Genomic DNA, 13,624 nt, shown 5'->3' with positions numbered 1-13,624 from the left:
CCTGGATGCTGAAACCGCCTTTACCTGGTCTTGTCACTTCTATTCTTGACCTATCACATTTATTTTCCAATCAGAATAATATTTTTAAAACAAGATTATATCACGTCCTGCTTAAAATCCTCCAGTGACATTGTCAATACCTTCCATCTAAAGACCACTAGCAACACCACGAAAAAGTTGGGTTTATTGCTTGTGACTGTCCACCACGGGTGTCTCAGAAAAAGCATGTTAGAAGGGACTTTATTATGGGAACTGGTCTTGTGTTATATGATTTGGGGTAGTGTTTAAGAAAACAGAGTTAGTTCTATGATTCGGTCTCTTAATAAATCTCATCTAGAAGGATGAAGACTACTATAAGGCTAAAGCTGAAATTGAATAAAAGAAAAAAATCAGTGGTTGCTCATATTAGCCATGATAGGGAGCTGTTTGGTCATTTTTGTGGTTTATACAATGCTCACATTTTGTCTGTGTTAACACATGTTTACAGAGTGGCCTTGTTTCTGTCTTGATCCATCCTGGTCACACAGTGGCCTTGTCTGATGTTGGTGCTCAACCTGGGAAACTGTTCATGTTCAACAGGAGAACACCAAGCAATGAGGGCCCAGGGAGCACCTGGCTATCAGGCGCTGCTTGTGTCTTTCTCATTTTCCAGTATGCTTAGAGCAAAATCCAAACTCCAAGGTCCTGCATAACCTGGTTCCTACCTAATTTCCAACCTCCTCTCCCACATAGTCACTGCATTCCCACGACACTGGCCTTATTTTGGTTTCTAGAAGGTGCCACGCTTGTTCTTCCATTAGGACCTTTACAGATGGGGCAACTTCTTTCTGGAATACTCTTTTCCCAAAGGTTGCTTATTAAATATGACTTTCCCAGAGAGTCCTTCTCTGACCCTCCCTTTTCCCACTCCTCCAAGACACTCTATATAATTTCTCTTAGTTTTCTTTTTTAAATGTTATTGTTTACTAAACAATTGATTTTCTGCCTTTTCTTCTCGGCTGCAGGATCTAAGAGGGCAGGAGCCTTGTCTGTACTGTTCTCCATGGTGCCTGTAACAGGGCTTTCCACATAATGGGCTCCCGATAAATCGCTGTGGAGTGGAGGAGCTCTCAGCCTCCAGGAACAGGTAGAGGTCCAGTTAGGCAACAATGACAGCATGGCATGCAGATGAGTATTGGACTTCTTAGGGAAGAGACATACCCAAATGGCAGCAGGCTTATTGCCAGAACACAAGGGCTTATGAGGAATCCATTGTCTCCTTCTAAGCCCGATAATTGCTCTGGTCTTGATTTCTCTAAGGCTGAGATTGTCCTAGAGGCACCCCTGGCCCTAGCAATCTGCTTTCTGCAGGGACACCTACCATTCATACTTCCGAAATGAGGGGACCTGGCTGGGTTGGTTTGCTATCACTCAATACAAAGTCACCATATTGGCCAGAAAGTGTTGGCCTCCCTCATTTCCAACACACCCATCAGGGTCACAACAGAGTGTCAACAGGGATTAGATAGCCAACTCACATGAGTGAAGGAAACCAAGTTTGTTTTTATTACGGCAGCTTCAGAAGAGCTTTCAACATAGACCCACACTTAGAACTATTCTTCACATCTGTAAATAAATACATCCTCTCCCATGTTTCCTAAAACATATATCCTCCTAAGTCTGTCTTGTTTTCCCACTTTTGATGGAATATGAGCTCAAGTAGTGTTTAATTTTTGTCTTTACCTTAAGGAAAACAATTGTGTAAATCTGATGGTAAATGGCAGTTGTGACCTGGCCTCAGTACTGGGGAGAAGAGGGTGTGGTGGGGACTGTGGCAAACCGGGGTGCAAGCTCCAGCTCAGGGACGGCTGCTGGAGCTGCCTCCAGCTGAACCTGCCTTGTGGAAATGCAGACTCCACCTTTATTTAGAGAGAGATTAGAAATCTAGAAGTTTAGGTGAAATCCCTTGATTGTTAATTGCCGTTTATTCTTTTTTTAAAAAAAAAAATTAAACACTGTAATAACCAAATATACTTGTCAAACAAGTCAACCTCCACATTTGGCCTTTGGATGACAAGTTCTGGGTCTCTGTCAAATATCATCATTTCTAGATGAGTCAGTGCCAATCAGACATGGACAAGGAGCAGGGCTGATATCACTTAGTAGCTTTGCAGAAAGAGCTGTGGGAACTTCTAGACAGAACTTCTAGGCAGCTGAAGAGTAAGGACAGCAGTTTATGAGTGTGGGCTGCTGTGGGTACCCAGGAGGGCTGTCTCACTGGAGGGGGAGTTGGGGTGGATGTGTGTGGGGGTGTCACCAAGAAAGTCTTCCCAGAACAGCTCAGCCTGGAGAACAGGAAGGGGTATTCCTGTTGCGGGAAGGACTAGAGTCCACAGAGATGTGAGAAACTGGCACTTTCAGGAGGCTGCAAACAGTGTAGTCTGGGAAGAGTGCAGGGTGACCGTGTGCGGTGCAGGTTGGTGGTGGTGACAAGGTGGGCAGAGGAGGTGGAAAATGAAGCTGTGGAGGGAAACTAGACATCATCATGAGGGCTCTGCCTGATGCTCTTAGGACTTTAAATAGCACCAGGAAGCTATGGAGGATGTATTGAGAGCTATTAATCAGCACCTTGACATCTTAGTCTTACAGTTGAGGTTGACGGAACTGGCGCTCTAACCATTAAAGGAATAGAGTAAACCAGAAAGCTTCTGATTCTCTCTTATCTCCAACCCTCACTCCACAGTTGAGTTTAGAGATTTGACTGTTACCCTAAGGCTAAATCATTTGAGTGCCTACTTGTCTGCGTACTGTCTATGTCCGTTGTTGCTCTTTCCTTTAGTGTAGCTAATTGCTGTGTGTTACTCACGTCCTAGAGCCTTTTGCGGTCCGGATAGGGACCTAGCCTCCTCTCTGGTAGTGAAAGTTAGGTGCGTAAAACTTTTAGCTCCTGGCTACTTGAGCTGCTCAGAACAGACTCACCAAAGCTGTTTGCCATGAATGTTATGAGTAACACAAGAAGAGATGATGATACAAATGTTGAGTGATGCTGTGGGGGCTGCAGTTCCCCCAGGCAGCCTCATGACGGGCACTGGCAGAGGCTGGGCCTGAAGCCTCTCGGCATTCACCTACTGACGTGCCAGTGCTGCCTGCAGGTAGACCTCTCCCTGCTCTGGGTCCAGGTGCACTCTGGCTGGAGTGGGGGACACATGTGGAACAGGGCCCATCCCCATGAACTATAGGGAACAAGCTGACAGGCACCGTGGTGACACTGGTAGTGCCCCATGAGGGCTTCCCAGGGCAGGAATGGGAGGAGGGCACTCCAGAGGCTTGAGACAACGGCTATTTAGTAACCGTATGAAAATATTCCAATATTTAGTAATCATTACAGCCATGCTAGTGAATTCCAGCCAAATCTCAGACCTGAATATATGACTCTGGAAAAGACAGACATCAGAAACTTTCCCTTCTGCCGATCCTTAGGGAAAGGGATTTCTGAGATTTGCCCAAACACAGGTCCAGATAGTAGGATTGCTGGATCAAGTGGTAGGTGTACTTTTAGTTCTTTGAGGTATCTCCATCCTACTTTCCACAGAGGTTGTATTAGTTTGCAGTCCCATCAGTAGTGTAAGTGTGTTCCTATCTCTCTGCATCCATGCCAACATTTGTTATTTTGGGACTTTTTGCTAAAAGCCATTCTCACTGGAGTTAAGTGATATGTCATTGTGGTTTTGATTTTCATTTCCCTGATGATTAGAGATGTTGAGCATGTTTTCCACATTTATTGGCCATTAGTTTATCTTCTTTTGAAAAAAGTTTCTGTTGTCTTTTGCCCACTTTTTAATGGGGTTGTTTGTTTTTTTTCTTGCTGATTTGCTTGAGTTCTTTATACATTCTAGTTAGCCTTTTATCAGGTATATAGCATACAAAATATTTTCTCCCATTCTGTGGGTTGTCTATTTGCTCTAATGATTGTTTCCTTGGCTGTGCAGAAGCTTTTAAATTTGATCAGGTCCCATTTATTTATTTTTATTGTTGACGTGATTGCTTTTGGGGTCTTCTTCATAAATTCTTTGCCTAAGTTGATATCTACAAGAGTTTTTCCAACATTTTCTTCTAGAATTCTTACGGTTTCATGCCTTAGGTTTAAGTCTGTTATCCATTGTGAGTTGATTTTTATAAGTGGTGAGAGGTACAGATCATGTTTCAGTCTTCTACATGTGGCTATCCAATTTTCCCAGTACCATTTATTGAATAGGTATTCTTTTCCCCAATGTATGTTTTTGTTGCTTTGTCAAAGATCCACGAATCCCACTACTGGGTATTTACCCAAAGGAAAAAAGACATTCTATAAAAAAGACACCTGCACTCGAATGTTTATAGCAGTATAATTCACAATTGCAAAGATGTTTAAACAACCCAATTGCCCATCAATACATGAATGGATTAATTAAATGTGGTATATGTATACCATGGAATACTACTCAGCCATAAAAATGGTGAACTAATACCTCTTTTATTAACCTGGATGGAACTGGAGACTATTCTTCCAAGTGAAGTATCACAAGAATGGAAAAACAGACAACACATGTACTCACCATTAAATTGGAATGAATCAGTCAACACTTATGTGCACATATGGAAGTAGCATTCATTGGAAATTAAACAGGTGGCAGGGGGGAGGAGGGGATGGGTAAATTCACACCCAACAGGTACAGTGCATACCATGTGGGGGATGGGCACACTTATAACTTTGACTCAAATGGCACAAAAGCAATTTATGTAACCAAAACATTTTTACCCCTATAATATTCTGAAATTAAAAAAAAAAATGAGTCCAAGTAGATTTCTTTGGCCTGCACTTGAGGCTTTGCATGGCTCTTTTCCGTGGAATGTCTTCATTTCACAAAGGTAGTAAAATCTCACAAGTTATCACAAGCCCACTTTATTTATTTTTTCTAGCTTATTCTAGGAGTTTGTGGAGACCACAGTTGCTTGGGCAAAGGGTTCCAGAGGTACCAGGGGGAAGAGATTGGAAGGAGACAAGGCTGGAGGCAGGGAGCTCAAATCCAAGTTTCAACTGAGGAGGATCGTAACAAGGCAGTGGCACGGGGGAGAGAGCAGATTCAGCAGCTGTTTAGAGTGAAAGGAAGGTTAAGAGGAGTCGAGTTTCTGATCTAAGTGAAATGTGGGGTTATGATACCGTGTGCTCAAAGGCAGTCATAGTGGTTGATGGCTATAATGAGGGGTTTCACTTTGCTGGTCTCAGTTTGCTTATTAGAAAAATGGGGAAAATGGGGGTAACATGGTACCTATTTCAGGTGGCTACTTTGAGGATTAAATGAAATAATGCATGCAAAGTGTTTAAATTGGGGACTGCCGTGCAGCAAGTTTTCAATTAATGGAGCTTAGAAAGGTTAAATAATTTGCTCCAACCCACACAGCTGGATGAGTGGTAGAGTTGGGGTTCCAGCACATCACCTGGGGCACACAGAGGCTGGTCACTTCACCTGTTACATAGAGTAGAAACAGTCAGAAGAGAGACAGGTCTACAGTGTGGCTATGGTGATGAGCTTGGTTTTAGACATGGAAACATTGAGGTGGGGCGGCGGGGGGGGGGGGGATGTCTAGGAGGCAGGTAGACACGTGTCTGGACTCAAGAGAGATCTTGGCTAGAGATGTCCTTTTCCCCACAGTCATCCCTCAGAGTACATGTGAAATTATAGTCATCAAGAGTACACTACCTAATAGCCAGGTAACTGACAGATGGTGTTTAATAAAATTTTGTGGCCAAGATTATTGTAAATTCTTTAAGTGGTTTTAGTTAGACTTTTATATTTGACTATTGATCTCTCTTGCCAACATTTTTTATGATGCTGCAGAATTGTTAACTGTAATGAAAAGCCTGTATCGCAGAAACATAAAAGCCATTTCCTAATCAGTAAGAAGTTTAAAGATTTCTATATTAAAAGCCACCCCATTAAAAAGTTAATTAACCTTTAGTCAAAATAACTTTCTAAACTTCATTTTCATCTCCTTCAACTATAAGCATTTTTTCAACTCTTTTAATATGCTGAATAATTTGTTTATTTAACATTATTTAAGGAACAGATCCCTAGTATAGGTTGTGTCACAAATTTCCAAAAAGATCTTTAGTGCTCATCAAGTGCAATCTTATTTGCCTTCTGGCATCACCACCAACTGCCTCTCATCAAATACTTCACCACACTGTTGATGCGAAGTTGTCTGTCTGTATGTCAGAAACCTAAGATGAAAAAACAACTATATTTACCTGGATGAGTTTATGAAGACAATATAATTGTGTATAGCAGGGGATGGCAAACTATGGTTTACACATGAAATCTGGCTTGATGCATGTTTTTGAATGGCCCATGAGCTAAGGCTAGTTTTTACCTTTTTTTTTTTTTCTGATAGAGACAGGTTCTTACTGTGTTGCCCAGGCTAGTCTCAAGCTCCTGGCCTTAAGTGATCCTCCTGCCTCGGCTTCCCAAAGTGTTGGGATTACAGGTGTGAGCCACCATACCTAGACCTAGCTTTTACATTTTTAAATGTTGAAAAAATCAAAGGAAGAACAATATTTCATAATGTGTGAAAATTGTATAAACTGCAATTCTATTTTATGGAAACACAGCCATCGTCATTCATTTATGCGTCATCTATAGCTGCTTTCATCCTACAATGGCAGGGTACTTGCAACAAAGACTGTACATGGTGCACTCACTGCTTTGTATCGCTGTTCAGCAAACTACAAATCTCAAAGATGAGGTTACAACTCCACAGTGTTTCAAGTGCCATGCATATCATTGTACAGTAACATGGCCTTTCTAATTATCAGTGCTATAACCACCATGTCAAAAAATAAAAAATAGAATCTGGCAAAAAAAAAAAAAAGAAGAAGAAAAAAATAAAAAGAAGAGAATAGTGAGGCTCCAAATGTCATGATTTTAAGACACAGTGGAGTGTGTATTAATTTGTTGTTGAATTAGGTGGCACTATGATTTGAATGCTACTCCCAAAGTTTGTATGTTGGAAACTTCATCCCCAAGGAAACAGTGTTGGGAGGTGGGGCCAAATAAGGGGTGATTAAGTCATGAGGGTTCTGCATGAATGGATTAATGCCATTATTGTGGAAGTGGGTTAGTTATAGAGGGAGTCATAGAGGGTTTGTTACAAAAGTGAGTTTGGCCCCTCTTGCTCTCTTGATCTTGCTTTCTCATCCTCTGCCACGTGATGACAGCAAGAAGGCCCTCACCAGCTGCCATTACCTTTATATTGGACTTCCTGGCCTCCAGAACCATGAACCAAATAAATTTCTGTTCATTATAAATTACACAGTCTGTGGTATTCTTTTAAAGCAGCATAAAACTAAGACAGATGGGAAATCATTGTGTTAATTATGCAGTGATACTACGATTGTAGTAAAAGAATATAATATAACAGATTTAGCAATCATCACAATATTCCCCACTCATAGGAAAGCAATGGCTAGAAAAATTAGAAAATTTAAAACAGAATACTCATCACAGCACAATTTCTTTATAAAAATAAAAATGAGACTACAACCAAATAAGTTTCTTCTGAGTGTCTCATTTATTAGTCAAGCAAGGAAAGATATTTATTGCTAATGAGCTAATTAAATCATGTAGAAGCTAAAGGGCCTTCTTGCTGTGTCATCACGTGGCAGAGGATGAGCTAATTAAATCATTATAGAAGAAGATGAAATATGTCCAGTGAAAATAAATTAGTTTAAGACTAAAAGCCTTTTGATGACAGTTGTTTTCTTGAAGAGTTGAGGATGTTGGGAGCAACATCAACAGTTAATTTAGAAATGAGTTCTAGTGGTTTTGCTTGGTTCTTGATAAATTGACAAATGTTACTGATACAGCTCAATTGTTTTTTATTTGAGGAGTCAATACTGAGTTTCAAGTGATGAATTAATTAGCTTCTATGAATAGACTGTATTGGAAAAACTATGGGAAATATTATTTTCAAAGAAAATACTAATTCAGTGCAACCTGAGGTGGAATCTGCTAAGATGTGTTACAACTGTTTGTGTTAAAAATATCTGTGGAACAGAAAAGGGCTTTGGGGGCAAATTTAGGAAGCCTGTGAAAATGTAAGATGTTTAAAGCCTATGATTACTTATTGTAATATTCATCATAAGGTACTTTGTGGAAAATATTTCAATCTATAATACAATATTGAACCAGTAGTATCAAAGGTGAATTTCATAAAGCTTTTTTGGACTTAAACATTGTCCATTTTGCAAATTTTTGTCATAAACAGCAGCTAAATATCCTGTCACATCAGCATTAACAGATGAATATTTGCAATTAATTTTGATGACAGGGAACACTAATTTTGAACTCCAATACAGTAAAATATTATCTTGTCCCCCATATGTATTTGTCTCAGTACTAAACCTATATTACAAAAGCATATACTCACTCATATCACATTTTGAATTTTATCAATAAAAAATTGTGGAAGCTTGTTTTCTCTTGTATAAGTATCTACATAATACTCTTGATTTTGCCTCTTGGATTACAAAGACTAAAATATTTACTATCTGGGTCTTTAGAGAAGATGTTTCCCAGCTTCTGATGTATAATCTCAATTTGTGATACTGTTGTGATGGTTTGTTTTGATAGTTAACTTGGCAAGGCTATAGTTCCCAGTTATTCAATTTTATACGCATCTAGATGTTGCTGTGAAGTACTTTGTGGGTGTAATTTACATCTACGATGGTTGTCTTAAGTAAAGGAGATTATCCTCAATAATCTGGGTGGGCCTGATCCAATCAGTTGACATGCCTCAAGAGTAGAACTGAGGTTCCTTGAAAAAGAGGAAATTCTGCCTGTGGATAACTCCTGCCTGGGCATTTCCATCCTGCCCTCCTTGACTGCCTGGTGTAAGGATTTCAGTCTTGCATAGCCTGCCCCACAATCACATAAGCCAATTCTTTGCAATCAATCAATCTCTCTCTTTCTCTCTCTTTCTTTTTTTTTTTTTTCAGAGATGGGGGTCTCACTATGTTGCCGAGGCTGGTCTTGAACTTCTGGGCTCAAGCAATCCTCTTGCCTTGGCCTCCCAAAATGCTGCCTTGGCCTCCCAAAATGCTGCCTTGGCCTCCCAAAAGGTATGAGTCTCTGAGCCTGGGGCCAAAAAATTTCTTTATATACATGCATATACTACTGGCTCTGGTCCTCTGGTGTCCCTGTGAAAGACACAACCTGATTTGTGCTGCTAGAAAACTGAAAAGAAAATAATTTCAGAAAAAACAAAATTCATATATATATATATATATATTTTTTTTGCTGCCTGTCAGCTATGATATTGCCTAATGGATCTTAATGATTCTCTAGCATAAGGCAGAAAGGGGTAGTGAGAGTTATGAATAAACCCAGACAATTCAGGAAGACTGAAATTCAGCCTTATCACTGTGGATCAAAAATACATTGTTTCTGGATAGAATCTGTTTCAAGAGAAAAAAATGAGATTTTGTGGGGAAATGTGTCCCTTCGCCTACCTCTAGGACTCTTTCCTAGGGTCCACTGCTGCCGGCTGTCAGAGCACCGTTGACCTCCTGGGCGCTGTTGGTCAATAGTGGGCCTATGTATTTTCAGAAGAGAGTTTCTCCAGCTTTCATCAGATTTTGCAATGGATCTGTGGCACCAAAAGGATAAAAACTTCAGATGACTTTCCTCTAGGTAAATATTTCACTCTCATATGTCACCTGCTGTGTACCTAGTCTTCTCTGATGCTCACAATAATCCTATGAAGTAGGTACCAGTATCTCATTTTACAGATGAGAAAACCGAAGCTTAGAGAAATGAAGCAATTTGTCCTGGTCTGGGTTTGAGCCCAGATCTGACCCCAAAGCTGACGCTAAGGGGAGGTGGGGAGGATGGTCAGTCGTCGGGCTCAGGAGTCAGGGACACTCCTTGCACTTGCCGTGGTCCTCTGGGTACCTGCCCGGCCTCTGCCCCGCTTGCCTGGAGAGGAGACAAGTTGGGGGTGGCCTGCAGGTTTTGGGGGGGGCCTTCTGGCCACCGGCTTTCTAGTGTGCCCCGGCCCAACAGGAGGGGGAGGAGGCGGGAGCGGGGCGCCCCGGGGAGGGCGGGCCCTGAGAGGGAGTTTGAAAAGAGGAAGGAAGTGGGGCCCGGAGAGCGCCCAGCCAGCCCCTGCCGGCTTCCCCACGGGAGGACGCGAGGCCCCCGGCCCAGCCATGGCCCCCTGGCGCAGGACTGACAAGGAGCGGCACGGCGTGGGTAGGTGCTGGCGCGGGTCCGCAGCGGGAGAGGGACAGGTGGCGGGAGAGCCGCGCGCGGAAGATGCGGTGGCTTCTGGCGGCGCGGGCAGGGCGCGCTGAGCGAGGGTCGCAGGGCGCACGGCCCCTGCAGCTGGGGGGGCCCGGGGCGGGAAAGGGGGGCACCCCACCGGCAGGCTGCGCCCGGCCTCGCCCTCCCGCCCGTCTCAGGCCGCCCCCTCTTGGAAACCTTAAGCTATCCCAGATGGGGTCAGGCCAAGGGCTTGGCACCAGGCTGGGTGCCGGGCTCATGGGCTCCATCGCCCCCCATTGATGACTGGGGCTCACAGAGGGAGCCCCACTCTGTCCCCCCCGCTCGGCCTTGGCCGGCCCACCGTGCCTCCCCGCATCCCTCCCCAGAGGACGCCCATCGGCTTCCCCTGCCTGTTCTCCCTGGGTCAGATGACCCCTGCTTTGGCAGAGCATCCAGAGCCAGGGCAAACTTGGGGCGCGGGGCTGGAGGGCGGGATCCTTCGCTGGGCCCCAGAGACCGTCCCGCCAGGTTATCTGGGAATAACCAACCAAGAAGCTGGTCTTAACAGCTTCAGCCATCGAAACTCCCAGAGGCCTCTGCCTCGAGCTCAGCGGAAGTGGTGGCGGGGGGGAAGGGAGGCGGCAGGTGCTGCGACTCTTTCTACCAAGTGGCATCGGTGGTGCAATCCCCGTAGACTCACTGCGGTTTTCAAACTTAAGTGTCAAGTTAAAAATCACCCTGGAGCTTGCTACGCAGGCAGACACCAGACACCACCCCAGAGATAAAGAGTTAGCAGGCGAGCATTCGACAACCCAAGTGCCGAGGGTGATCCCAGGCCACTGTTCGAGAATCATCACTCTGGAGAGAACAACATCCGTTCACTTACTGGGCACGAGATACGTGGGGCACTTTAATATGAATGATCCTCATCTGGAGAACCAATGGTAATTCATATCCTGGGGGAGGTGGTTTGCAAAGCAAGGAGGGGTACAGCCAATGCTCTTGAGGAGTCATGTGTAAAGGTAGAAGCTTGGACTGTGAAGTCAGAACTGAGTTCAATTCTGGGCCTGTTTCTTCATCTATGAAGTGCAAATATACTAATAACACAGGTCTCATGAGATTGTCATGAGGGGTAATGTGTGTAAAGCACTTAGTAGAGTGCTGGCTCACTGAGAATTAGTGGCTGAGGTCAAGGGGCTTACCTAGTAGTTGTAGAACCAAGAGAGACACAGAGCAACTCACCCTAATGCCAAGTTCAGGACAGCCATGCCTTGTAAGATTGTAGTATTTTATGGTTTACCAGACCCACTCTCATGCAGTATCTCTGTCTGACTTCAGAACCATCCATGTGAGGCAGTGTATTATTATTCCCATTTTATAGATGAGGAAACCAAGTCCCAGAGTTCTCATAACTTGGAAGTAATGGAGCTGGGCCTTAAATTCAATTGTCTCCAGACCCCAGGCCCTTTGCACTGCACCGGGAAGGCATCCAGAAGGGGAACATCATGGATAAAAGCAGGAAGCTGGAAAGCATGTTGCATGTGGGTCCAACAATCATAGTCCATTTTGGTTTTAGTATTGTTTGTAGTGAAAAAGAACATGGAAGAGCTAGATTATGGCCAGATTGTGAAGGTCTTTGAGTGCCAAACTAGCAAATTTGGATTTCCTTCTGTGAGCACCGGAGGTTTTGAGGAGTGTCACCTGTAACAAGTTAGTATAATTAATTGGAGGGACAGGGATTGTGCTTAGAGTAGAAGGGATGTGGGTAACAGTTTTACCTGTCTCCTGACTGACTGCCTGGTTAGTTAATCTGGCAGGAGGCCATTTATACACAGCATTGCCCTTTGCCCTTTACCAGATTAATCTTCTCTGCCTGAGGCTTTTGTCAGTGAAGAGAGCTTTCTCCTTGGAGGGCAGAGGGGAAGGGCTGAAGAGGAGGAGGCAGAAAGAGAAACTAACAGTATCAGTTAGGATTAAGTGTGACTATGGATGACAAAAACCCTCCAAGATAGTGGTTTAACCAAGCTACAAGTTTATTTCTCTCTCACAAAGAAAGCCCAGAAGTGGCCTGTGAAGAGGTGGAAGGGCGGCTCATTCTGTGTCTTCCCCTGCTTCCTTGGCGTGTGGCTTCTTGCCTCCTGTGCCACACCGGCTGCTTAAGCTTCAGCCGTCCAGTCCACCTTCCAGCTAGCAAGAACGATGAAGGGAACAGGAAGATTGTGGGTTTTCCCTTTAAGGGTGCTTAAATGAAGGCACACTTGTTATTTCTTATTATATCCTTTTGGCTAAAACGTAATCATATGACTGAACATAGCTGCAAGGGAAGCTAGGAAATGTAGTTTGTGATGTAGGTAGGCTGCCATGGATGCAGCTAAAAATGAGGAGTTCTATTCCTAAGGAAGGAGGGGGGGAAGGATATTGGGGATGATGCATTAGTTTTCCAAGGCTACCATAACAAAATACCACCGACTGGGTGACTTAAACAACAGAAATTATATTCTCACAGTGCTAGAGGCTAGAAGTCCAAGAAGGCCAGCGGGGTTGGTTTCTCCTTTTCCTTGGTTTGCAGATGGCTGTCTTGTTGCCTCTTCACATCACCGTCCCTCTGTGCAGGCACACCCTTGGTGTCTCTTCCTCTTCTTACAGGGACACTAGTCATATTGGATTAGGACCCCACCCTAAAGGCCTAATTTTAACTTAATCACCTCTTTATCTCCAAATATGTACTTACCTTTAACCATGGTTACATTCTGAGATACTGGGAGTTGGGACTGCAGCATGTGAGTTTTGGGAGGGACACAAGTTCACAACAGATAACCTGTGGTGTCTGACATGGCATTTAGGGACTGTAACGAGGGCTTCAACACAGGGGTCCTGCGATAGGTTTATGTACCTGGAAGCTGGGCCTGCCAGGCAGATTTGTGTGGGACTTCAGTTATGCTTCTAGGGGAGGAACAAATTTCTTCCCGTTACCCATCTGAGGTTCTCTGGCTGGGGCCCTGCAAATGAGACCAACAAAAGGCAGATGTACAAGGGAAAAACAAACAGAAGTTCATTAGCATGTTCACTGAACTTTCACATGGAGTACACAGGAATGAGTAACTCAGAGGAGTGGTTTAAACTCAGGCTGCTATAGAATCCTAGCAGAGGAACAATAGAGGTTTCGAGAACTGACAAGACAAAGGAAAAGGGTTTGAGGCTTCCATGGGCAGCAAACTGTGGGAAGGCAAACATATGGGGGACACTCAAGGAAGACAAGGGCTATTTGTGTAGGTCTGTCTTGGAGCTGACTTTCTGTCTTCTTTATGGCCATAAAACTTAGCTGGGAGAGGAGATTTATGGCA

General features: G+C 43.8%; 1 protein-coding gene and 1 long non-coding RNA gene across 2 annotated transcripts in view; one reads left to right on the top strand and one right to left on the bottom strand.

The window, feature by feature from the left end:
* Positions 1-6,098: 6,098 nt before the first annotated feature.
* Positions 6,099-10,864, bottom strand: LOC123637976. Its single transcript, XR_006735123.1, has 3 exons — positions 10,829-10,864; positions 9,527-9,663; positions 6,099-6,241 (listed from the first exon to the last, which is right to left on the bottom strand). It is a non-coding gene; the product is annotated as an uncharacterized LOC123637976 (long non-coding RNA).
* The window catches only part of DOCK2 (dedicator of cytokinesis 2), a 383,026-nt gene continuing 379,551 nt past the window's right edge, over positions 10,150-13,624 (top strand). The window contains exon 1 of the mRNA XM_045551201.1: positions 10,150-10,268. Coding sequence (XP_045407157.1) covers positions 10,226-10,268 — 43 coding nt within the window. The 5' untranslated portion in view covers positions 10,150-10,225. The remainder of the gene's footprint in view (positions 10,269-13,624) is intronic.

This window comes from Lemur catta, chromosome 5 (genome assembly GCF_020740605.2).
Source record: "Lemur catta isolate mLemCat1 chromosome 5, mLemCat1.pri, whole genome shotgun sequence".
Lineage (NCBI taxonomy): Eukaryota > Metazoa > Chordata > Mammalia > Primates > Lemuridae > Lemur > Lemur catta.
Note: the sequence above shows the minus strand (reverse complement) of the source record. Positions and strands in the feature narration are given on the sequence as shown.